We start from the raw sequence: 26,398 nt of genomic DNA on the forward strand, positions 1-26,398 counted from the left end.
TAGCCGAATGCGTCAAGCACACGGTAACCAGCTAGAGGCAATCTCACCAGCACAAACACAGCATTGTTTACGGCCTTAAGCAACGCAAAACCAACTGAGATACGAGAATAGAAAAGAAAGGGAAACAAGAACAGTGGAAGCATCCTGGAAGACAGGTAAGCAGCTGGCACCTTTTTATTGTTGCTGCGGAAACAACAGCGGTGATGAATGATGTTTAAAAGAAAAAAAAATCATCCTCCGCACAAAGAGGGCCGGGTGATTCTCCCTCGAATAACCCCCATCACTTATGTCACACACCCGGCTGGTATCTTTGACAGAGGAAACGCCTCGAAGAGCAGCGGAGGTGCATTTTTGATACAACTAACAGGTTGGAAACAATGAAATTCAAGGGGAACCTTCGGAGACGATGTGGGCTCGCTAGCTGGATTCTGGAATAGCGCATTTTTCGGCGCGTTGTTGCAGATTTAGATGGGAAATTGCATTGGAGGGAAAGCCTGAATATTACACCTAAAAGCCGAGTGGTGTTCCCGTGTTATAATTGTACGACGTCTGTGGCAATGCTTTGCATACTGACTTCTAACGTCACGTTTCATTCCACGCATCAATTGCATTAGGAGAGCCTTTTTCAGCATCATGTCGACATGATCTGATTTCAGTCAATTATGACCCGTTTTATGTAAACATTTCAGTCAGATTTGCGGTGACTAACACATTGTTGGCCTATTCATTACCACTGTGTGATTCCTTTGCCTCTTGTTGCTGTTATGAGCTATTAATAGGCAGAGAAATGTGCAAAATCACAAAACGCTTTCTTTGGATTCTGCTTCCTTTAACCTTCTCAGGTCATTCAGAAACATGGGGTTCGCACACCTCGCTGTGATGTTCTCTGTCACCATGATGCACGTTGTTTCAGGTAATTTTGTTTGTGTTCTCCGGTGCATGCACGTTTTTTTTTTGTTTTTGTTTTTTTTCTTTTTCTTTTTGCTGCATCAGTCTGATGCTTGTTGTTTTTTCTCCATTTAAAATCTAAAATTAAGAGAGATAATAAAATCCACTCTTTTAGACTTTTGACTTATTTTAGACTATTCTGCTGAGGGGAAATTCACATGTCACCACAGCATGCGCTAAATAATAAAGCAAATGAAACACCATGTGAATTATTAAAGACATATACACAATTTTGGAAGGCACTGCGTTTTATTTGCATTGCAAATAACAAATGCAGTAACCAGTGTTGATTGTTTCAGGTATGACCTTTATGACTCCGGAGTCTGATACTTCACCGACGTCAGCTCCAGACTCCTATCCACCAGGTGAGCTGATACATGCTGCTCTGCAAAGTAAAGAGTACCTGGGACAGGTTTCCGGAGGATCAGGTATACAGAAAACAGAAAACACTTTCTGTCAGTTCCGCATGTACTTTATTCCACAAAGTGCCCTCGCCTGGGAAATTGCATTAAACTGAAGCCGTTAACTTTGCAGGTACCACCACCAATCCAACACAGGCGGTGCCTGGGCTTGGGATGGCTGAGTCTACAGCAACAGCCATATCACCAGGGCTCCTCACCACCGCTTTAGGCTCCTCCTCTGCCGCGGGCAAAACCGGATCGAGGAGTCCTATGTCTTCCTTCCCCTTGGAAGAAGAGACCACCACAACGCTGATTACCACCACCACTATAACCACAATGCACATGCCAGGTACAAGTTTACCCTCACTTGTCACCTTGAAAGGGATGTTTTGGTTTTCTGTTTTATTTTGATGGGGTATTAGATATAACTGAACCGCATTGCCATTTACTCTTTAACATCTGTTTCTCAAGCACCCTTGTATTGAGCGTACTACAGTAGCTGCCCTTTATCTACAAACACTCATATTCATTCTCACTCAAACTCTGATGAACATCTGAGGGACCCAGAGTGTAGCACAGTGCCATGTCCAGAAGAAATTCACACAGTGCAGGATTTGAATTCAAAAGCCTCAGTCTTCTCACTAAATATGGCGAGCTGGTCTTACTTTGCATGCAAAGTTACATAATTATTGGAAATCATGCAAAGTTTATATAAATATTATGATCGCAATATCAGTTGGGATAAATTAACATTTTCCTCATCAACTCTCATTGAAATGATTCTAACTTTCTCTATGACCTTTAGGATCTTGCCATTTCTTCTGCATCAGGTGTTTGTGTTTTTACAGTTTAAAGCACATATTTGCATTCTCTGTACAAAAGGAACTTGGCTGTTTTTCTCACCATCTGAAATTAAAGCCAATACAACTTTTCCCATTTAAGGTTAGAAGCAATTATTTAACTGATAATAAATGCTAAACTCCAGAATAGGAAAAAGCTTGGTTATTTTTTTAATTTCATCAATGTCAGAGGTTTACAACTGTATCCTCATGTGGTAGGGTGCCCTTTTAAAGTGCTTGACTTGGCTAAAACATATTGGGTTTTCTTCCAAAAGATTCTTACAGTAGCTTGGTGGGAATTTTGCTTATTCCTGCTGACAGAAGTGGTGCAACTGAGTCAAGTTTGCACAGACCTTTTCAGCTGTGGACACAAATCTTCTCTGTGATTGAGATCTAGGCTTTAAATTGGCCATTTCAGTCAGTATGACTAGAAAAGCACTTTATAAAATCAATCTGTTTAGTTTTTACCATTTCAAAGCATTGAATTTATTATTACTGAGCCTCTTAATAATTAATTAGTTGGTGTACTTAAGGTCTGTGCCCATTTACATTCAAACTCTAACTTCCTGGCTGTTGTCTTAAGATGCTGTTTCACTATTTCTACATAATCTTTGGTCTATACTTTGAAGTGCACCAGTCCCTCCTGCAGTAAAATACCGTACACTTGATGCTGTCACTCCCATACATCACAGTTAGTATTTTGTTTTTGGGGTTGCAAGCTTCCTGGTGGTCATTAGGGCCAAGTTTTCTCAGAATTCAGGACGTGTTTCTAAGAAATATGTCATGATGGGTGATAGCCGGGTTACCCACATGCAAGAACACACCAAGAGGAGCGATATGAAACAACAATAATATTTATTTTGGTGAAAGGAAGAGGGGTCAGGGGAAATAGTTCTGGAACCTGGGACTGGAGGAAACTGGTCGTCAGACTGTATATGAGAAAAAGCGGAGTGAGACACGGGATGGGTCAAATGGAATAATTCTGAGAATCTTTCGTAGGATGCTTACTTGAATGCGGAGGTAGTATTGTCAATGGTGGCGGCTGGAGAAGTGAGTTACCGTCGGAGAGCGAGCAGGTAAGCCTTGCAGCTGGAGAGCAGAGTGAGTTGACTTCCGAGCGGGGCTTCGACAGTTAGCTCCCGGAACATGAAACGCTGGCAGGCTCAGCCGATGGCGAGGCACAGAGGATCCACGGGGAGGGACCAGGGAGGTAAGTGCACGGAGGAAGGCAACCGATTGGTAATACCAATGGCGTCGTGAGGAACACAAGGAAATCCAGGGGGGAGCGCTTGTCCACATCCAGGAGTCACAGGGCGATCACAAGGAAATCTGACGGGGAGAACACAAGGAGCGATCAGAACACAGGGAGCGATCATAGAAGGCTTCTTCCTAAGAAAAACGTCTACCAGTGAAGGCAAACACTCAGGCACTGGAGTGTCAGCTAGGCTGTCCTTATGAAGCACCTCCGCAGCTCTCGAAAATTAGACACAGGTGCGTCTACAGGTTGGCCGCCACACTTCTCCAGGGGCTCCGCTCACTGGTGACATCTCATGGCTGTAAAAGGAAACGCAGCTTTCCAGAAAAAACCCAGGACAGAAGAGGAAAAGAAAACAAAATAAAACAGGAAAAAGAACCCCAACCTAACAGTACCCCCCCCTCAACGGACGTCACCTGACGGACGAGAAGAGGAGGAAGGCTGAGAGGCGGCAAAATCACTAATAAGGGAGGGGTCAAGGATAAAGGAGCGGGGGACCCAAGAGCGCTCCTCAGGACCGTAGCCCTCCCAGTCAACGAGGTACTGGTGACCCCGACCACGCCGACGGGAAGCCACAATCCGGCGGACGGAGTACGCAGGATGACCGTCAACAAGACGGGCGGGAGGAGGGGGTTCGGCCGGAGGGCAAAGATCACTGGACAGGACCGGTTTAAGCTGGGAGACATGGAAAGTAGCATGAACACGTAGGGAGGGAGGAAGGCGAAGGCGTACAGCTGCCGGACTGATGACTGACACTATCTCAAACGGGCCTATAAACCTGGGAGACAATTTCTTAGACATGGACTTGAGGGGTATGTCCCGGGTAGACAACCAGACCTTCTGACCGACCAAATAAGTGGGCGCAGAGGTTCTCCTCCGGTCAGCCTGTTTCTTGTTCTGGGAGGCAGTGTTATTAAGTGCAGTGACTGTGTCTGACCAGATCCGTTTACAACGGCGAATGTGATGCTGTACTGACGTGACAGATATGTCCTTCTCGTCGGATGGCAGGAGAGGGGGCTGGTAGCCAAGAGAGACCTCGAACGGGGAAAAACCTGTGGCTGCTGAAATGTGACTGTTGTGTGCATATTCTACCCATGGTAGATATTGAGCCCAGTCTCCAGGGTCAGAAGTAGTCAGGCAACGCAGCATGGCCTCCAGCTCCTGATTCAACCTCTCCGTCTGGCCGTTAGTCTGGGGATGGTAACCAGAGGTTAATGATACCTTCGCCCCTAGGGCGGAACAAAATTGTCGCCAAACTTGGGAGATAAACTGAGGACCCCGATCGGAAAGAATCTCCTGAGGGATGCCATGTAACTTAAAAACATGTTTAATGAGAAGCATGGCAGTTTGAGCGGCAGTGGGAAGTTTGCGAAGAGGAACAAAATGACAAGATTTGGAGAAGCGGTCAACGATTGTGAAAATGGTGGTCATACCCTTTGATGGGGGTAATCCAGTGACAAAGTCGATAGCGATGTGAGACCAAGGTCTCTTGGGGATGGGTAATGGCTGGAGTAATCCTGTGGGTGGCTGATGGGAGGACTTGTTCCTGGAACAGACTGGACATGCTAACACAAACTCTTTGACATCTTTATGAACTGATGGCCACCAGAACCTTCGGTTGACCAACCCAATAGTTCGACTGATACCTGGATGTCCGGAAAACTTGGAGGAATGCATCCACTGCAGGAAGCGGGATCGAGCGGAGGCCGGGACATACGTCTTTCCCTGTGGACATGACTCGGGGACAGGCTCGGTTAACTGGGCTTGACGGATGAGGTCTTCCACCTCCCAGGTAACTACTCCCACCGTGCAGCTGGGGGGAAGCAGGGGAGCAAGTTCCTTCTCAGGGTCATCAGGTGCATACAGTCTAGAGAGGGCGTCAGGCTTGACATTTTTAGAACCTGGACGATAAGAAATGGACAGGTTGAATCGAGAAAAGAATAATGACCAGCGAGACTGTCGAGGGTTGGAACGTTTAGCTGACTGAATGTGAGACAGGTTCTTATGGTCAGTCCAAACTACTATGGGATGCTCAGCTCCCTCTAGCCAGTGTCGCCACTCCTCTAGAGCGAGCTTAATAGCCAGTAACTCTCTGTCCCCCACATCATAGTTGCGTTCAGCTGGCGAAAGTCTGCGAGAGAAAAATGCACAGGGGTGGGACTTATTATCCTTTTCAGAGACTTGAGACAGCACAGCCCCCACTCCGGAGTCAGAAGCATCAACCTCGAGGATGAACTGCTTAGTGGTATCGGGCTGGACTAGTACAGGGGCGTTAGCAAACAGGTTCTTGAGCCGGTTGAAGGCTTCCTCTGCTTGTGGGGTCCAGGTAAAACTAGACTTGGTGGATGTGAGTGCAGTTAGAGGTAAAGCGGTCTGGCTATAATTCCGTATGAAACGGCGGTAAAAGTTGGCAAAACCCAAGAACCGCTGCAACTGTTTACGGGTCTCGGGTCTAGGCCAGTCCAGCACAGCTCTGATCTTGTCCTCTGAGGGTCTTACCTGCCCGCTCTCAAGGACGTAGCCCAGGAAGGTAACGGATGATCGGTGGAACTCACACTTCTCTGCCTTTACGTACAATCTGTTCTCCAAAAGGCGTTGGAGAACCTTCCGGACATGCATCTTGTGTTCCTCCAGGGACTTGGAATAAATCAGTATGTCGTCTAGATAAACGAAGACAAACACATTAATGAAATCTCTGAGGACATCGTTTACGAGGGCTTGGAAAAAGGCAGGCGCGTTAGATAAACCAAACGGCATGACTAAATATTCATAGTGTCCCATGGGTGTTTTGAATGCCGTCTTCCACTCATCTCCCTCGCGAATGCGAAGGAGGTGGTAGGCATTGCGGAGATCGAGTTTGGAGAAAACGGTGGCTTCTTGGACGGGGTCAAAGGCTGAGGAAAGAAGAGGTAAAGGATACTTATTTTTAATGGTAATCTGGTTCAACCCCCTGTAGTCAATACAGGGCCTCAAGGACCCATCCTTCTTCCCCACGAAGAAGAACCCTGCCCCAAGGGGTGACGAAGAAGTGCGTATAATGCCTGTTGCTAACGAGTCATTAATGTATGTCTCCATGGTCTGACGCTCTGGACGGGAGATATTATAAAGTCGGCTGGTGGGTAGTGGGGCTCCGGGCAACAGATCTATGGCACAGTCATAGGGGCGGTGGGGGGGTAGAGTGAGTGCTTTGCTCTTACTGAAGACTGCAGCCAGATCCTTATATTCGAGGGGAACAATTGAAAGGTCAGGGGGGTCGGTCTCATGCTGCTCTGCTGTTATGGACGTCGGAGGGACAGCAGAGTGGAGACAAGTTGCGTGGCACTCGCTGGACCATGACTCAATAATTGCCTTTCTCCAATTTATCCGTGGGTTATGTGTGAGCAGCCACTCGAACCCCAGGATAACAGAGGAGCTGACTGCGGGGAAAACAAAAAAAGAAATTAGCTCTGAATGGTTACCAGAAATCACAAGACGGACAGGTGTAGTCCTCTGGGTTATCCTGGGCAGGACCTCCCCATTTAGGGCTGAAACACGAAGTGGAACCGGAAGTGGTTCTGTAGCGATCCCTAGCTGTTCAACAAGGGTGGAGTCAATTAGATTCTGTTCACAACCTGAGTCAATAAAAACAGCTAGAGGAAGAGATTGATGGCGATGGAAAAGGGTAGCAGAAATAAGGAGACGAGATTTACTATTCGTGGGTTGCACCGGCAGCCTCCTCGTCCTTACCGCCGGGCCTGCAAGTTTAAACGGACGGGGCAGTTAGCGATGAAATGGCTGGGACCCCCACAATACAAGCATAACCGAGAGACTAGTCTTTTTTGCCTCTCCTCAGGTGTCAGGCGAGTGTTACCCAGCTGCATGGGTTCAGGTTCTGAGGTCTCCGAGGGGTCTGGTACTTCCTGAAGACTAGGACGGGTAGCCAGTAGGGGGGCTCTGGCTGAGGGATTTCGGCGATTTCTCTCTTTGGCTCGAGACCGAATTCTATTATCCAGTCTTATGGTCAGACTTATAAACTCCTCTAGAGTTGCAGGTTCATCCAGAGTAGCTAACTCATCTTTAATCTGTTCACTCAATGCATGAAAGTACGCACTTTTAAGTGCCGTGGCATCCCAATTTGAGGCTGCTGCCTTTATCCTAAAGTCAATGGCAAAATCAGACACAGTTCTTTGCCCCTGTCTTAAGTTCCAAAGTTCTCGGGAAGCTGAAGTCTGGTCTGTCTCTTGACTAAACACCTGTTTTAATTCTTTAATGAAATCGGGATAGGAACAACCAAAATCAGTGGGGGAGGAAAACTTAGCTTCGGCCCAAGCCAGAGCTCGACCGGACAGCAGGGACAGCACATATGCTATTTTAGCGTTGTCGTGTGGAAAACTCTGAGGACAGGAATTGAAAATGATGGAACATTGTAAGATAAATCCTCCACATTTGTGCACATCACCTGTGAACCTCTCGGGAACTGGCAGCCGAATCTCCGAAAACGTGGGACGGATTGGCGGGTCTGGAACTGCAGGTGAGGCTGGGGCTGGAGGCTGTGCCTGCTGAACGGAGCCTTGCAAAAAGTTAGACAACTCGGTTAACCGACGGTTTGTTTCGGCCTGTCTGTTACTCAACTCTCTTAAAGCTGAATCATGTGACTGTATGAGAGCGTGTTGTTCCGATAAAGCCCTTCTTATAGCGTCTGCTGGGGTAGGTTGTTGGCCTGAGTGTTCTGTCATGATGGGTGATAGCCGGGTTACCCACATGCAAGAACACACCAAGAGGAGCGATATGAAACAACAATAATATTTATTTTGGTGAAAGGAAGAGGGGTCAGGGGAAATAGTTCTGGAACCTGGGACTGGAGGAAACTGGTCGTCAGACTGTATATGAGAAAAAGCGGAGTGAGACACGGGATGGGTCAAATGGAATAATTCTGAGAATCTTTCGTAGGATGCTTACTTGAATGCGGAGGTAGTATTGTCAATGGTGGCGGCTGGAGAAGTGAGTTACCGTCGGAGAGCGAGCAGGTAAGCCTTGCAGCTGGAGAGCAGAGTGAGTTGACTTCCGAGCGGGGCTTCGACAGTTAGCTCCCGGAACATGAAACGCTGGCAGGCTCAGCCGATGGCGAGGCACAGAGGATCCACGGGGAGGGACCAGGGAGGTAAGTGCACGGAGGAAGGCAACCGATTGGTAATACCAATGGCGTCGTGAGGAACACAAGGAAATCCAGGGGGGAGCGCTTGTCCACATCCAGGAGTCACAGGGCGATCACAAGGAAATCTGACGGGGAGAACACAAGGAGCGATCAGAACACAGGGAGCGATCATAGAAGGCTTCTTCCTAAGAAAAACGTCTACCAGTGAAGGCAAACACTCAGGCACTGGAGTGTCAGCTAGGCTGTCCTTATGAAGCACCTCCGCAGCTCTCGAAAATTAGACACAGGTGCGTCTACAGGTTGGCCGCCACACTTCTCCAGGGGCTCCGCTCACTGGTGACATCTCATGGCTGTAAAAGGAAACGCAGCTTTCCAGAAAAAACCCAGGACAGAAGAGGAAAAGAAAACAAAATAAAACAGGAAAAAGAACCCCAACCTAACAAAATAAGGTCCTTTCCTTTGACTGCTTTTCCAAACTGTTACAAGGCTTTTTTTCATGTTTACTCGCTGGCATTGCAGTGCCAGAACATTTGCCTTTAGTTTTCTTTATGTCGACATTGGTATTTTCTAATCCAACTAAACCAACTACATACTATGTTTGGAGCCAAGTATAACATTGCTATTTTTTTCTTCCGAAGAATATGCTTAGGTCACGTTCTTTAAAACTATTGCAGTAGCATATTACTTTCATAGCTATCAGTCAGGACAAAGCTTTTTGTATTTTTTTTATTCTTGAAAGCAAAACTAATTCAGTCCAAATCATAAACACACTTTTTTTCATATTTGAGCTCTAAAACTATGCACTAATGAATTTACAGTCGCCTACCAAACTATCCAACCAAATTAGTGGATATGTGTGAGAAATGTTTTAACATTTTTTTAAAATAGAAATTTGAAAAGTTCTGCATCCATTTGCGTTCAACCTCCTTCACTCTTACAGCACTGAATAAAATACAGTGATCGATCCAACGTATGGTTTTTCTTCCGCTCGATAATTAGGCTTTACTTTGTGTCTGTGAATCACACAAACGTGACAAAATGTGAAAAAATTCAAGGAGTATGAATTTTTTCACATTTTGAGTATGAAGATGACAAGTTGCTTTCCAGCGTTGAAATTTGATGCAACCCAGAGCAAGAATAGAAACTAAAAATGACTTAGATATGTTATATTGATTCCATAATTTTTACCCTCATGCATAGAGTAAAGTCAGTACCAGACATGGAGCACATAACATTATTATTTGATGAACATATAAATATTAATAGTAGGACTATCCTTGCCTGCCTGTGGTCTGTCAGTCAATACTATGCCTTATGACCAGCATGGGGTGATGGAGACGATCCAGTGCTAATGAGTGTCAGAGAAACAATTTGAGACACACCAGTGCAGCAGCATTTCTATTGGCTTTCGGTGCCTGTGCAGCTCTCATAGTTTGTGATTGAGAGCGGGGGAGAGAAATATCATGTGAGACAGATGATCTCTGAGGTGTGAGCGTGCTTGAGATAAAAAGACAGAGGGAGCGTCACCTGGGTCCCTCAAGTGTTTCATTTTGCCATCAGTGGTCATTGTGGTTTGCTGATCTCATGTTGTCTGCAGGAGAGATCTCAAGCATGTTTGTTCACCAGCAAGAGTTGTGCCTTAAAGTAACGCTTCAGCTGTCTTGAAAATATTCTTGCCATGGCTCGATTGTGCCGTGGGGCATACTAAATTTGAGTCTGCAACAAAGCGTTGATTGATTTGCAGTCACCCCGCATGAATCTGCAAACGGTGAAGAACAACTAAAACCAATATAGACAAGTGGGGATAAAGCGAATGCTCGCCTAACAATGAGAGTATTGCTTGAAAGAGACATGTTAGACTCAGTTTTCACTAAATTTAAACATTTTCAGAGATCTTGATAGACAAAATCTACCTTTTTTTTTACCATAACCTAGAAATTAGTAAAAGTAGCCAGTTTTTAGTAAAGCTTGCCAGGTTATGCTATTTTTAGTATTATTATAATACACATTTTGACTCACTTCTAATTCCTTTTCTGTTATTTCTCTGTTTCTGCAGTGCAGTGCAATGCCACGTTGTCAGCAATGGAGGATTTTGTTGAGTCTCCTGATCCTGGATCATCATCCTCATTTTCTACTCTGGAATGCACCTACAGCATTACTGTGTATCCAGGCTACGGTGTGGAAATTCAGGTTGTGTGAACTGAAAAGCCTATGGTCCTTCAAATTTATGAATGTTTTTCTACTGCAAAGCAATTATCAATTTGTTTTATGTTAATTTTTAACAGAATATATAGACAATATGATTCGTATTACCAGTTAATCGTCTCAAACATTTTTTTGAAGAACACTTTTCATGAAGACAAGAGCAACACAAAATGTCTGAAGACATTAAAAACAGATTAACAAAACACATACTAGTTTTAAAGAAACTGATCACATAATCAGCTTATTTAACTAAATAAACTGATAAATAAGATAAGACCGTTGTTAAGGGGCAGTATTATGTAAAATTAGCTTTACATCATGCTATAATCTTATTCCATCATCAAGGCAATACCTGGAGTGTTGCCTTGCTTCCTTCATGCATGTATGAGAAATCCTTTAATCTCCCTTGGCAACCATTCAGCTGTGCAAAATGACTGGATGGACCTAGCTCCACCTTCAAGACGAAGCTCCTTCTCTGAGCTGCAGTTTCCAAGCTACAGAGTTTCCACCTCACAGTGTCCTCCCCCCACAACTCCCCCATTCTGCTCCTTCAGACTAGCGAGCAACAATTAGCAAACCCCTGGTGGAACTGCTGAGGCCATTAGACGAGCTACTCCTCAGGGAAATGCTGGTAAATACATTGTTGAAGGGTTAATAGAGGAGCAATGTTGTGATGACTTTCTGGAGGCGGAGTTTCAGAAAGAGAGGGAGTTTTTAAAGAGACAGAGGCCCAATTTCAATGCGTTAAATTACAAAGTCAATTTTTATGAAGTCATATTTGATTTGATATTTAGTTTACGAAAACTAAATATAATCGGATAATCAAATTTTCCGAGCAAAACTTTGTAAATATTGCAACTTAAAACATAAATCAACATGGAACAGATTAAAGATTATATCACCTAGGACAATGTTTAGACCACAATATGAATAGCAGAATTTCAAAACTGTACAATTTCATAACCAAAGGTGAAAATCAACACAGTAGGATCAGTTCATCGATAACTGAATTTCTGAGTTATTATTTATTTAGCTTAGGGTGTGTAAATCTTCTTGTTCCTTCCTTAAGGTGAGGAAGACAAACCTTTCAAAGGAAGAATCTCTGGTGATCATGGGTCACGGCGGTGCAGGGCCGGAGCTCTTAGCCAATGAGACGCTGATGAAAGAGGGGCAGGTGATCCGCAGTACCACCAATCAGGTGTCCATTCACTACCGCAGTCTCCGGCAGTCCAACCATGGCACTTTCAGCCTCCACTATCAAGGTAGAATAACTTCTGTCTGTTTCATGTCACCATTAGGCTCTTTAAAAAAAACTGCGATCTACACCTGTGACATACCAGGCAGCAGGTTCAGTGGTGAATTTATACTCCATGCAAATTAAGAGAGATAATGAAGCCAGACAAAGATAAAGAAAGACATGTATCAGTATTGCAGATAGCCTGTCTTACAATGTAATGATCAGTACCTTGCAGATTAGTTGAGAATGTCCACATAAAGGTGGAGTGGATATTTAAACATTATGACAAAAGACATCCTACTTTCACATTTGCAGAAGACGTGAAACTCACCATTAGGAGATGTTCCGATGTAAAATTAAACTATTTTTACATCTTCAGCATTAATTTTTATTCTACCTTTGTTGCCAGCCTTCCTGCTTTCCTGCCCTTTCCCCACTTCGCCTGAGGGCGGTGGAGTGACGGTGACAGACATCCATCCTGGAGGTCAGGCACACTTCCACTGCGATCCAGGTTTCCAGATCCGCGGTCATGAGGTGGCAACATGTGTCAACACGACGCAGCCACACTGGAGCACTCATGAGCCTCAATGTGTTGGTGCGTACGACGATTAAAATCTATGATAATGACACCAGCGTTGGCTGATTTACGGTTTGCAAAAAATAATACTATATACAATTTTTCCATCAGTTGTTTCTTGTGGAGGATGGATTCGTAATGCAACTGTGGGAAGGATACTGTCACCACCTCCTCCGCCTGCCAGCAACCACAGTAATGGAAATAATCTGAGCTGCCACTGGCTGATAGAAGCCAAAGAGGGACACAGGCTGCACCTGCACTTTGAGAGGATCGCTCTAGATGAAGATGATGACAGGTAAGCTTGGAGTTTAAGATTTCATATCAATACTCTTGCTTATCTGACGTAATAATAGCAAAGTGATCAAATGGATGAGGGGAAAAATACCAGTGGCGCATGCGATCCTCGCTGAGTTACAAAAATTTGGAGGTGCATGAGCAAGCAGCATAACCTAGAAATAATATGAGAAATAACATGAGGCCAACAGGCAGACGCAGAGATGATACGAATGGTACGTGTGCCCTTACGCCCAGCTCAGTGCGTCAACTATACACCTAGCTTAATCCGCCTTTTCTATCACTGTTACTTGTGTATAAAAAAAATATATTTAAGATAAACTATGCTTAACCTGGCGGGAGAGCAAGTAAAGCCTGGCAGCCACTGGGGGAAACTCTGCATACCAACGCTAATAATTCTACTGTTCAATGCTTGCTTGTAAGGCCAAAAAATTTAATTTGGCACTCCCAATCCCCAATATTGATTTTTAATGGCCACAATGTACCATTAAGACCATCAGGTAAAAATCTTTGGGTATTCTTCCACAAAAAAAAGGTCAAAAAGAGCAACAATAGTACAGAGACCAGCATGTTTTACCAAAGAAGCACTTTTCCCTTTGCTTTCCAACTACGGTCCTTATTGAGACAACAATTATAGTATTTTTGCACATTTATGTCTCGTCCTGTTCCAGGTTACTTGTCCGCAGTGGGAACAGCTCCCTGTCCCATCTGCTCTTCGACTCTGATCTTGATGACGTCCCAGAGCGCGGGCTGCTGAGCGAGGGCTCCACGCTCTACCTGGAGCTCACAGCTGATTCTTCCTCCATCCCTCTGCTGCTGGCACTTAGATATGAGGGTGAGCGGGGTCTTCAGTTGCAAAGCCTACTTCTTTATGCTTACCTCATTCTTTTTTTTTTTTAGATTCCGCCAAACAAAGGAGAACTAGGAATGATCTTTTTCTCTGTGTGTCTGAAGCTTTTGACGATGAGCATTGTTGGGAGCCCTACATGCCTCATGGAAACTTCAGCAGCAGTGACATCTCATATCAACTGGGCACCATAGTCACCTTCAGCTGCTCTCCAGGCTTCGTCATGGAGCAAGGCTCAGGAACCATCGAATGCGTTGACCCCAGCAATCCCCATTGGAACGACACTGAGCCTGTGTGCAGGGGTAAGTTTAACCTATGAGCTATGGTTGTGTAACAAAAAGACAGTTAGGAAGTCAAATTTTCTTTTCTAAGTCCTATGTTTTAATTGTCCACATACCTACGGTAGCTAAAACAGTAATTTGTATTTATTTGAAGGACATGATGTTTTCAGCATGTCTATTTCTGGGTGTTCTCACTGCATTTTGATAAGATGGGCGCCTGAAGCTGCAGGATGTTGGCGCCTCAGTGATGGTGTGGTGTGAAAACGTAGAGCAGCATGGAACGTATGACTCAGAACCTTAGCTAAGCACTAAAAGCTAAATACTGTCTTCAATTTTTAATTCCAGAAAAAAAAAAATTAGCTGCCGTCTGCAGTACCTTTGCAAGATAAATGATTACATTCTAATAAGCTGAATCCTTGAAAATCCATGCAGTAGCAGAAAGGAAACAGAGAGGAAACTGCTAGCAGCAATGTGTTGGAGCAAGTAGAACCTATGATTGGTAATACCTGTTTACTTACAGAGTGCATGCATTTATTAGCTGTTTTAACTTACACTATGTATGTTTTCTTAAAGTCTCTGAAATATTTATTGTTCATCCTTCAGATTTTGGTCTCACTTGTAAGTTTCTTTGTAATATCTTAAATTAATTTTACAAATAAGCTTTCAGATTATTTTCAATGGACATATACTGTATTTGCTTGTTAATCTCTAAACCCTCAAATACTTATTATTCTGCCTTAAAAAGGGTAAAGCCTAAGGCAAGGGATGGACAAGTGATGCGCACATTTTTCCAGACTCCATTTTCTAGAGTTCTGTATGGTTTTTTCTGCCTCTTAAGCTATAAATAGAAAAAATGACAACGAATAAAACTTATCTTTAGGTACAAAATTAATGTGCTCTTCATTTTTCTTCCATTGATCATTAGGCCAAAAGCCCATTCCCTAATGGCTTCATATGTTCTCTCATTAATCACGTTCAATTCATTCAAACATTGTTTTGTAATCTGTAATTTACTGATTCCCTGTTTATCAGTCCAGATTCTTACCTAATGCTGCTGTCTGCTTTGCTCTGTAAGCTTTGTGTGGAGGAGAGCTGACCGAGCCTTCTGGTACCATTCTGTCCCCCGATTGGCCCCAGAGTTACTCCAAGGGTCTTGACTGTATTTGGCAGATCCATGGTAATGAGGAGAAGCGAATTGAACTGGAGGTCAAGATGTGAGTATGCTAACAAAGGACTGTTTGGCATTTTATCACCAACATTATGGGGGGGGAAAGTGAATTGCATTTTATTCAGTAATTATTCAGACTTTATGTCTGTTTAATAAAAATGTAAATACAAATCTTGCTTTCAGCAAAGGAATTGACAACTGTGGCAAAAATCTCTTTTTTATTATTTTCAAATTTTGAATTTTTATAGGAATTTGTAAAACTGCATGACTCTGCAAATTTGACTTTTTGATACATTTATTTTTCCTATGTCTCATTTTAGAGTCCCAACTTGTGAAAAAAAACATTACTTAAAGCATGAATATATTTTTATGTAGATTTTCTAATAATTACTAAATTGTATTTTTCATATATAATATAAATGATGTTGTATTAATTTGCAGTAAATTAGTTTGAAAGGCTACATTGATTTGTTACAAGTGCATAGCTATTCAAAAAATTTTTTGAAATATTATGAACATGCAGTAATGAAGCATAATATAGTAACGTGTAAAAACTTGTTAATATCTCCATGTTATGATACCCCAAAGGAGGAACATGAGGTTTACTGGTGAACAACTGCACAAAAGAAAAACTGTTTCATTTCCAAAACCAAATCCATATCATATCTTTTTTTAGGAATTATTAATGAAAGACATAGATAAATAACTTCATGACTTTGTTTTATAAAACCAACTGCCTGTAGTTCCATTTCCTTTCTTCATTCTCCTCTAATCCATAAAATAAAGCAGTAGCTGGGTGGATTATTCAACTTAAAAGGAAAGACTCTTTCTGAATTGAAAGCTGACATATTTTTAACTTTTTTTTTTGTTTTTCATTTTTCTTTCAGCTTGAATATTCGTCACACTGATGTGCTGACGGTGTTTGATGGACATGACGTCATGTCTCACGTGATCGGCCAGTACATGGGCTCTAAAGAGCGCTTCCAGATTGTGTCTGGGGGGTCAGAGGTCACCATTCAGTTTCAGAGCGACCCGGATGATTCCAGCTTCATCCTCAGTCAGGGGTTTCTTATTCATTATCGTGGTGAGTGAACTGGAAATCCAATTTGCTTTACCATATGAAGCTTGTTTAGATTTGTTTCACTGATCAGTAAAAAAATTATTTGCTTTCACCAAGCCTCTCTCTCTTTCTCTCTCTCTCTCTGCAGAAGTTGAACCGAACGACACATGCCCCACTCTTCCTCAAATCGAGTTTGGCTGGATCAGCTCATCCCACTCCTCTCCTGTGAGAGGCAGCGTCCTGACCTATCAGTGCCAGCCCGGTTATGACATCAGCGGCTCAGACATCATCACCTGCCAGTGGGACCTGTCTTGGAGCAGCACCCCACCAACATGTGTTAAAGGTCATAGGATAATAGAAATGATCAAAAGTTACTTATTAAAGTTAAAAAGCTAATTTGTTAATACACTTAGCTAAGAAATGATCTTCCCTCTCTCACTTTTACTTTAGTTTTTTCATTTTGAAAAAAACATGCTGTGTAACCAGACAGGACTGAGAATAGGACGTTACTCCTCCTAAGGCTTCTTGAGCAGATTTTTAAAAATATTTTTGGTTAATTTTGTGTCACTTGTGTCTGACTTTACCCCTCACAGTGCAACAGTGTCCTGATCCAGGAGAGGTGGTGAACGGGGCACGCTCTGTGCGTCCCGAAGCGGGGTTTGCTTTGGGGACAGTCGTGCGTTTCTCTTGTAATCAGGGTTATCAACTCGAAGGGCCCAGTCAAATCTCCTGCTACGGTCGTGACACTGGTACCCCTAAATGGAGCGATCGCAGCCCGAAGTGTGTCTGTAAGGCTTCTTTTTGTCTCTTCTCCAACATTGCTCGTCTTTCATGATCGCTGTTGATGTCAATCTGACTGTAAGAGTGTTTTTGTATGTTATATACAGTGAAATATGACCCATGCCCAAACCCTGGAGTCCCTGACAACGGCTACCAAACTTTATACAAACACAGCTACCAGGCTGGGGAAACTCTGCGCTTCTTCTGCTATGAGGGCTATGAACTAATTGGAGAGGTCATTATCACATGTGTTCCTGGACACCCATCTCAGTGGAACAGCCCGCCACCCTTTTGCAAAGGTAAGGGTTGCAACACTCCCAATATTTCTTTTTGCTGCTTGTGGCTTTTCATGCCACACCTTCTACACCTAGTTTTTCTTTTCTAAAAAAAAAGCCTATTTTTTCCTTTATTACCAGATGTTAGCATGTAAAGCACTTCAATGTGCCTTGTTGCTCAAACTGATGAGATCTTGTTTTATTGTTCTCAGTGGCATACGAGGAGCTTTTGGACGACCACAAGTCAGAAGGTAATTTCTCATCTCAAGCGCATTTAAAATCAATTCCTACATTTTTAAAAGCTGCTGTCTGTGGGATCTAAATGTGCCTCTAAAGGCGTACTTTTATCACAAAGTGAAGGACACAGAAAATCGTCACAATTGACGTTTGATTGTTTTGCAGTGTCCCAGTCTTTCGAGCCATCCCGTCAGATCCTGAGTGAAAACATCGCCTTGGCGATTATTCTGCCCATCATTCTGGTCATCCTCCTGATTGGAGGCATTTACATGTACTATACAAAGTAAGTTATGCTGTTAATTAAAGTTAAAGGTTAAAAGGCCATGTTATTAAAGCAGAGGATTAAAATTAAGGTATAGGTATCAAGTTCAAAATAATAAATACATGTCAGAGATAAATAAATAAATCAATATCAATTATTTTATTTTGGCAGCAGTTGTTGCTTTTCAGTTCAACATAAAAGCAGGTCACTATATATATAATATGTTTATATAATTTTATAATACTGTTATCCATAGAGTTTTTACTCAGTGTTTTCATAGTTTTGGATTTCCATTCTTAGATTCAATATTGCTTTTTTTAGTTCTGTGCCTCAGTTTTTTCACTCAGCGCTTGATGTGTTTATCATCTGTCTCTTGTAGCATTTGCAGACTAGAATGGAAGCCTCTCTTCTGGAAATCTCTCTCTCACACACACTCCTACAGTCCCATTACAGTCGAGTCAGATTTCAACAACCCTCTCTATGAAGCGGGAGTAAGTAAAGGAGCCATCACTCTATGAAATTCATTCATTTCGCTCTCAGTCTCTAAATGTTCCCAATTTCAAAGCTTAAAGTAATCCGTTTGTTTCTAATGTGATCACAGGACACGCGGGAGTATGAAGTTTCCATTTGAAGAAGAGCATTTCTGGGTGAGAAATAAAACCACAGAAGCATTCATTTCTTGAGGAAGACAAAGTCTTTTTGTATGGAAAGGCCTCACTCCCCCTATAATACTTGCTTTTTCTTTATTTTTGTGTTTTCTTTTATGTTGTTTTTTTTTTACCATTGCAGTTTGTAACTACTTTATATTGATTGTGCTTCATCTGCCAAAAGTGAGACCCGGGTAATGGTGTAACTTTTTGTGCTATTAGGACTGGTGCCTTATGAAGGATAAGAAATTGACTTCTAAAAGAAAATGGAAAAAAAATTGCAGGCAAAGAAAATGTAAATGAGAAAAGGGGGAATTTTTTTCAGTTATTATTTTTGTTACAAAGCTAAAACAGTAGAGAGCATGGCAATACTTTAGTTGAAACAATCAAAAGTTATGTTCATGGTTCAATAAAAAATGCTTAATATTTGTTTTTACTTTCTAAAGCGACTCTTATTATGTTTCAGAGTTTCGCAGCAAATGTAAAAGAAACCTCTTTTAAAACAATAAACTCTCCTTCCTTTTTTTCTCACAAGTTGTAACAAATTCACACTATTTGAATGTAAATATCTGACTTAATATATACACTTGGTGGCAGGAGGCTATATATTTTCATTATATACACATAATGAAAGTTCTGTGCCAAAATATAATGTTAAATAATTTAATGTCTCTTAGTGTTTCATCCGTTGTTGGATTAGTGTTTACAAAGGCAGTGTTTATTTTATTCTTCGCTGTTTCTGCCGTCATCTGCAAACTGTCGCACCACATACTGTATAAGCAAAGGTGAGGACATGAATGTCATAACGCTTCGAGCATGCACTGATTGTAAATTATATTGCTTTTGCTCAATCTCTTACATTAACATTATAGTTACTGGCAGGTATCATTGTTATCAAATTTGATGTTGTATGCACTCCGTTGATGAGAAACTTTAAATCTTGCCGCTTGCTGTGATGCGCATTATGTATTTATTTATAAACGATTGTTTGAACGGTGAATTTTAGACATTCACTGGGCCAAATGAGGGATTCCTGGAGATTGTTGATTTGTTGACTTAACTCTTCTATGATCATCGGCGACATTTCTTTGCTTCATATATAAATACACTTTTAAAGACAGTGAATCATTTGCAGAATTGAAAATAAAGTCTTTGTTGAATGGTGTAACGAGCTCGCAAGTGTGTTTTCATTTTCGAAATAACTGGGATTCCTATTTCACATGTCAACACACATTTAATATTAATAAGTAAATAAAGTAGCATCTTTTTGACACTGTAGAAGAAACATTCAAATGATTTATGGATTTATTCCATGTATTCTGTTATACACTTAATGGCTGACACTCCTGGTAAAGATGTGGAAAAAAGACTTGAGTACACATTGCAACAGTATATCCTGATATAGAAAATTTTAGAAAAATACATTATTTAATTTCAAGTGTGTGAGGAAAATATCCTGATAAGTTTTAAATGTTTCTAACAAAATTGGCACTATCAGAATTGCATACAGCCTTCTTAATGTACAACCCCATTTTGCAAATGGTAAATTACCTAATCTTCCTTAATATCACAAAAAGAATTGGAGCGTGAAAAAGGTTTGGCATCATTATCCTGTTGAAAGACCTAACAGCCAATTTTCAGTCTTTCTGCCCGAGTGCATCAGCGTTTTTATGTCTTGGTATTTCATGCATCCTAACAGGATTCTTTGAGAGAGAACCCAAAGAATCCAGGTTCACTGCATCAAATGTCAATCACCAAACATAATGGAGGACATGAGACACTTTTCAGATATTTATGCTTTGTTTTATGCCAGACCTACCTGGAGTGTTTGTTGGTGAAAGCTTAATCAGTTTCGTTTCACAATAAAAACTTAATTGCAGTTCTTCCCAGGTCTTCCCATTCCTCTAAAACATGGATAGATAGCAATAGCATGTATTTGTTGTTTTGGAGAGTTAGGAAACCCAAAATGTACTGAGACTAAGTTCGCTCCAGTTTTCTAATAGTAAATACTGATTTTTATATTTTTTTTACCCCTATAGTTATCCTGCGGCAAGATGATAATTAGAACTTTGTTATTTATTTCGAGTTGTTTTATACCTCATAAAACTCATACTTTATTGTTGTTCCATGTAGACGTGCAAGATTAAGCAAGCAGCTATTGTTTTGTATTTTCTGACTTAAGAAAAAAGTCAAAGTATATCTGCCCTACTTGAATGACATGTTATCTCGTCTCTCATTTTCTAAGGGTAGTTATGATACATGGGTTTCTGTTGTGTTACATTTGGAAACCAGGAAAAATGTGTGTTTTTTATTTGTTTGTTTGTTTTTGGTCCTGGAAAACAGATAACAAATCATTGACAAGTAATATTTGGTGTCAGAAAGGAGCGAACGCAGTTTCTTGTGTGCCATGAAAATCAATCCGATGAAGAGTGCTGATGTTACAGTTTCCCATTTTAACCACATGGAGGCAGGAAAACACCAGGAATTACAAATTACCTTCCTCAGGTCAAAAGACTTTCAGAGCTGAATTTTCACAAATTTTATATTATTATGAGTCTTTGTTCTACGTATTTTCTCCTCTGATTTTACATACAAAAAGGTTAGAGAATCAAAACAGACTCGGCACCTGAAGGTTGACATTAATAAGACCAGCCAGCAGGTGGCGGTAAATCACGTCCGAACTGCGGAAAGCAGCGGAAGAGGATTGTCTTGTTTTTCATTTCCGAGTGACCTATTTAGCTTCTCACATTAGCATCAGTTGATAATCAGCGACTCAAACAATGGGGATAGCGTCAGTCGATATAGTAATTTTGTTTATTGATTAGGTCGTTTAGACTGTTCACCACAGATGAAGCTGTACTCAGTAAAATACATCTGTTAGCATGAAGTGAATGAAAATAGAGCAGTCGGGGTTAGCTTGTTTATCTGGGAAGGTGGTTGCGGTAGAAAAAAAGAATGATGTTTGTGCTGCTAGCTTCGTTGTAAATGCTTGTGTGTTAATTAGCTTGTTTATGCTAGCTGATAATAATTTCCTGATATATTATCGCTACGCTCAGAAAGAGTTTTCACTCTTTATCACCCTTGGATGTTCAACGTGGTGAGTATGTTCTAATGTAAATAGCCTACGTTTATTTGCGTGTTTACATTTGATATATTCGTATCTAGACACCAGTTGGTTCTGTAATGTATTTCTTTTTCACGCAGGAAACTAAGGGGCACATTTTAACTAAGAGATTAATATTCACATAAAATGAAAACCGGGGCTAAAAATTGTTTTCCAAAAAACATAAAAACGAATTAATCACAATTACAGATTAAAATGTATTCCGATGAAGAGGATATTTAGGCTTTTACTTTACTCAGATCTGACTGATAAGGCCGTATGATGATTTTTTTGTTGTTATTTTTATACAGTTTAAAACAACAGTAATTTAACTGAGGTAGATCAAGTTATTGTACTGTAAGAGATTATTATATTGTATACAGAAATGTTTTGATATGATGTCTCTCAAAAGTATCTTTCAGGGTCAAAATTAAACACAACTGTAATGTTAGAGACTACCTGCTTTTGTTTGTTTTACAATTGCTTCTTTGATGATGTTCTATATAATCAAAGTTATTTGTCTATTTCATGTTGGATCTAAATAACTATGATCTTAAAAAGTCAACTTTATAAACCTGAACAAAAAGTCCTGAAAACAGCTAAAGTATTGCCATCATCCAAATTTCACTGATACTCACCCGCCTTGTTTATGTGGTTGAATATGACTGCGGAAATGAGCTAGCCTGTTCTTCTGTACTGCAGTCGAGAAGCGAGCCCACACTCCCATGTCTGCGGAGGCTTCAGTCGGCGGTCATGATGCTGACTCCGTCCAGTCTGCCGTTCCCCAGCCTGCCTGCCACAGCACAGACGGGCACAGAAATCCGGGTCTGATGGGGAGCAAGTACGTCAAGTTAAATGTTGGCGGCTCCCTGCATTATACAACCATCCAGACGCTAAGCAAAGAAGACAGTCTTCTGCGAAGCATTTGCACTGGCGCAACAAATGTTACCATAGACTCTGAAGGTCAGTAGATGTGTGTCTGATAGCTGCTCACCTATTAGCGCATCTAACATTGCATGATATTGTTTACTGTCCTTATTTGCTGGTCCAATGTGACCTGATCCATTTGGGGGGGAAAAATATGTTGGAACTGTATTACAGTCTATGCTTTTTCCTGTTTGCAAATCTGTTTATTTTTCTGCAGTTTGCAGAGACGTATCACTGTCTGAGAGAAATGTTCCTGTTGCTTTAGGTTGGGTGGTTTTGGAAAGGTCCGGTCGACATTTTTCATTGGTGTTGAACTTCCTGCGAGATGGTTCGGTACCACTTCCAGAAGACCACAGAGAACTTGATGAGATCCTAAAGGAGGCCCAGTTCTACAGGGTACAAGGACTAGTCCAACACTGCCTCAATGCCATGCAGGTAATTAGAAGATTTGAGATTTTTACATGTTTAGTTATTGACATGAAAAATGGAGATTTTAAAATGAGCTTGAAATTAATTTTAAACAAGTTTGTCAATGAGCTCACCTGATCTGTCCTAACTAGTTTAGTTAGCGTCAATTAAACTGACTCACAATTTAAATACAATTTTATTTTAACAAAATATGAAGTCTGGAATAGATGGTCAAATAATTAGTAACAGTTCATCATTATTTGCTTTCTAATAACTAACAGGCAGCTTTTATTTTATTGTTCTTGTAACATTTATGTAGATCTTATTGTTTTGTCTCCATTTCATATAATTGGAGGATTCTAGTTTGTAAGAAATTCTCCTTAGAAAATTTGCTCTGGCCTCTTATTAGAAATGTAATGATGAGTTGTAATGTTAAGTTCTGGGCATTATTTTTTGTATCAATTTTTACTTAGGTTTTTTAAGTGTGAAGTCTTGAGTGTTTTTTTTGTTTTTGTTGTTTTTCTGTGATGAATTTGAGGGAATTCCTAAAATATTTACAAAATCTAAATTTTTTACAGAGTGGTTTTCCTTAATGTAATAGACATGTCTCATGCACATTATTATAAATGAAGAAATGTACACATCTTTTTCTTACATATGTAAAAACATTTTTTTTTGTCTTTTACTTTTAGAAACAACAAGATATTTTCGAAAGTGTTTGCCGCATCCCAATGATCACATCAGCCAAAGAAGAGCAGAAGATGATTGCTTCATGTAGAAAAGTAACTTAAATCTAAATGAAACAAAAATCCTGTAGGAAAGATATTTTCTTGCACTTTACTGTTTCCCGTCCCTTTCTTAAAATAATTTTCAGTTTAATCATTTTTTTATATTGTTGAGTCATTACAGAAATCTGATCTTGCTTTGCCTCATGTGTTCTTGTTCTCTATTTGCAGCCAGTAGTCAAGCTCCAAAACAACAGGGGAAACAACAAGTATTCATATACTAGGTAAAAACACTTACTAAACATGTTTTTTTGAGATATACATTGCTGATTATTCTGATTATTCTCCATCTTGTCATTTTACCCTGTTACTAGTAACTCCGATGACAACCTGCTGAAGAACATCGAGCTGTTTGACAAACTGGTGCTCCGATTCAACAACCGTGTCCTGTTTGTGAAAGACGTGCTCGGTGACGAGATCTGCTGCTGGTCCTTCTACGGCGAAGGCCGCAAAATCGCAGAGGTGTGCTGCACCTCCATTGTGTACGCAACGGAGAAGAAGCAGACCAAAGTAAGCTTTGTGTGACAGGTTTCAAAGCTGTTGTTACATGTTCTTGACAACAACTTATTCACTAAAATAAGTTGTTAAAAATGTGTTCAATTCTTGGAAAATGTTCACATTTTGTCACGTTGCAAGTACAAACATTGATTAATTGCACAGTATAAGAATTTCTTGTAATGAAATCCTTATACTGGATACCATTCGAGACAAAGTAGTATTTGATTCAAAGGGAATTTTTTTATACAAAAACAAATCTTGAGTTTGGTTCACTTTTGTATTTAGCCCCCTTTAACTTTGAGATCCCAAAGTAAAAGTGAACAAAGCATTATTTAAAAGAGTAACTTGAAAAAGGTAACATCGTAGAAATGAATAAGGGGGCATTCATATAAAATAAATCATATTCATGTTTTTAGGTTGAGTTTCCCGAAGCGCGGATATTTGAAGAAACGCTCAACATCCTCATCTATGAGAACAACCGAACCGGTCCAGGAGGGTTGCACCTTTTAGATTCTAGAGGCTCGGGTTCATCGCTCGGAGCCGGCCAATCAGAGGAGGAGGGTGCAACGGGAGGGGACAGACGGGTACGCAGGATCCACGTAAGGAGGCACATAATGCATGACGAGAGAGGACACGGCCAGCAAACTGTGTACAAGGATTAACTGTGACAGAAAATATGGCATGGAAGAATTCAATGTTTTTTTTTGTTTTTTTTTTTGTATGTTTGCAAAATGAAACATTCTTTGTTCACAGTAATAATGAAGTCTTTACTTATTTCATGACATGTCTTTAAGCACTTGCAGAGACCCAGCGGTTGATTGAATTTTAAGTGAGGAGAGAGTTTAGTGATGTTTACAACAAAATCAATTTGCATATTTCAACAGAAAGTGTATAAAGTCAGCTGTGACTGAAACTGGTAGAATAATATTTCAAATGCAAGTACCTTCCTGCATGATACTGAATGAGCCTCAAAACCCATGTATCTAGTAGAGCAGACCACCTGCCATTTATTTGGGTGTAAATAGTTTGAACTGGCAGCTTTGTCTGTGTTTAATATGTAGGAAACATTTATCCAGGATGTGATGCGTCTGGTTTCTCTGTTGGAGGACGATGGTACTGCTGCACAGAGCCTGACTGACAAGTCGGTGAAGTTGAGCCTCGACATGTTAACACTGGAATTAAAAAGAAAAGCCATGTTTTTAGTTGTTGAGCAGCTCTGTTTTCTGTGTTTAAATTATTATAAATGCTGCTTCAAGCTTCTTCTTTTTTATTATTAATTTATAAACTTAATTTATTGTTTGGTATTTAACTTTTGTAAATGAAATCAATCTTTGTTACCTGATGCTTGAGTGAGTTTTGATTCTGCTGCTATTGAGCGCACTCTGTTGCTCGTGGCAGATTTTGAGATTGCTCCTCTAGATTAATGCAACCTGAACTTTTGGCTTTAGTTCAGTGTTAAAAAATGAGCTGTGACTGTTATCTTGGTATGTTTTTCTGAGCCATTTTCTCTCGTGTTTGTTTTATCTTACACCAAATCACAGGATTTAGCTTAAATTAATAGGTAATGCACTCTGTAAAAAGTTTAACTAGACTTGACTGTCATTTCAGGAGAGTTTAAGGTACTATTTCTTTTTTCCTAATCATCACTGGTGGCAACCTAAGCACTCATAAAAATAAGAAGGAAAAAACACATTGAATGCAAATGGTATGTGTGTATGACCTTGGAAAATGCACTAATTTAACTTCCGTCCTGGAAATGTTTGAAATAAATTGCTTATGAAATCCATCTTCTGCTTACTACTTTTTTTTCCTTTAACATATTAAATGGATATAAACCTTAAATGTGGTTGACCAGCTTTACACATTTGGGATAGCTTGATAAAAGTATTCACTCTACCTTCTCCAGCTGTAGCTTGACTAGAGTATGAGCCTGCTGATTTTTATTTTTACGTTGTTTATCCACTCCTGCTAGAATTTAGGAAGTGTTTAAAGATGCTAGGAGGTATCAGAGAGAGGTGAGGATGGACCTCTCCCCTCGGTTCAATATTAGCTTGTTTGTCAACATCCTAATTGAAGAGTTATACTGCCAATGCAATCCAGAATGTTGACATTTGTAGCCCATGTTTAGCATTTGTCTGTGCAGTGGCTCTTTTGGAAAGGATTTCACTTGACAATCCTCAAGGCTGAGGATCTCCCTGTTGATAGGGCACTTTCTCCTTCCAGCCTTCAT

General features: G+C 40.9%; 2 protein-coding genes across 3 annotated transcripts; both read left to right on the top strand.

Moving 5' to 3' along the window:
- Positions 1 to 10: 10 nt before the first annotated feature.
- On the top strand, positions 11 to 19,615 carry sez6l2 (seizure related 6 homolog like 2). Of its 2 annotated transcripts, none has more exons than XM_005806988.2 (19): positions 11 to 155; positions 843 to 913; positions 1,248 to 1,313; positions 1,483 to 1,698; positions 10,634 to 10,767; positions 11,852 to 12,044; positions 12,429 to 12,614; positions 12,708 to 12,891; positions 13,562 to 13,725; positions 13,845 to 14,039; positions 15,094 to 15,232; positions 16,074 to 16,270; positions 16,395 to 16,589; positions 16,840 to 17,034; positions 17,134 to 17,325; positions 17,514 to 17,552; positions 17,704 to 17,821; positions 18,180 to 18,291; positions 18,402 to 19,615. In XM_005806988.2, exons 2-19 carry the CDS (start codon positions 856 to 858, stop codon positions 18,429 to 18,431), a joined length of 2,613 nt encoding a protein of 870 aa, XP_005807045.1. In that variant the 5' UTR covers positions 11 to 155; positions 843 to 855; the 3' UTR covers positions 18,432 to 19,615. The 2 variants fall into 2 exon arrangements, with proteins under 2 accessions (XP_005807045.1, XP_005807043.1); XM_005806986.2 differs by having other exon boundaries at positions 12 to 155; positions 1,248 to 1,376.
- A 1,535-nt stretch (positions 19,616 to 21,150) lies between these two features.
- LOC102232213 (BTB/POZ domain-containing adapter for CUL3-mediated RhoA degradation protein 1) lies at positions 21,151 to 25,955 on the top strand. The gene is made up of 7 exons (XM_005806989.2): positions 21,151 to 21,544; positions 22,253 to 22,513; positions 22,743 to 22,912; positions 23,578 to 23,667; positions 23,842 to 23,894; positions 23,985 to 24,180; positions 24,585 to 25,955. Exons 2-7 carry the CDS (start codon positions 22,276 to 22,278, stop codon positions 24,828 to 24,830), a joined length of 993 nt encoding a protein of 330 aa, XP_005807046.1. The 5' UTR covers positions 21,151 to 21,544; positions 22,253 to 22,275; the 3' UTR covers positions 24,831 to 25,955.
- The last annotated feature ends 443 nt before the right edge of the window (positions 25,956 to 26,398 follow it).

The sequence above is a fragment of the Xiphophorus maculatus genome, chromosome 16 (genome assembly GCF_002775205.1).
Source record: "Xiphophorus maculatus strain JP 163 A chromosome 16, X_maculatus-5.0-male, whole genome shotgun sequence".
Taxonomy (NCBI): Eukaryota; Metazoa; Chordata; class Actinopteri; order Cyprinodontiformes; family Poeciliidae; genus Xiphophorus; species Xiphophorus maculatus.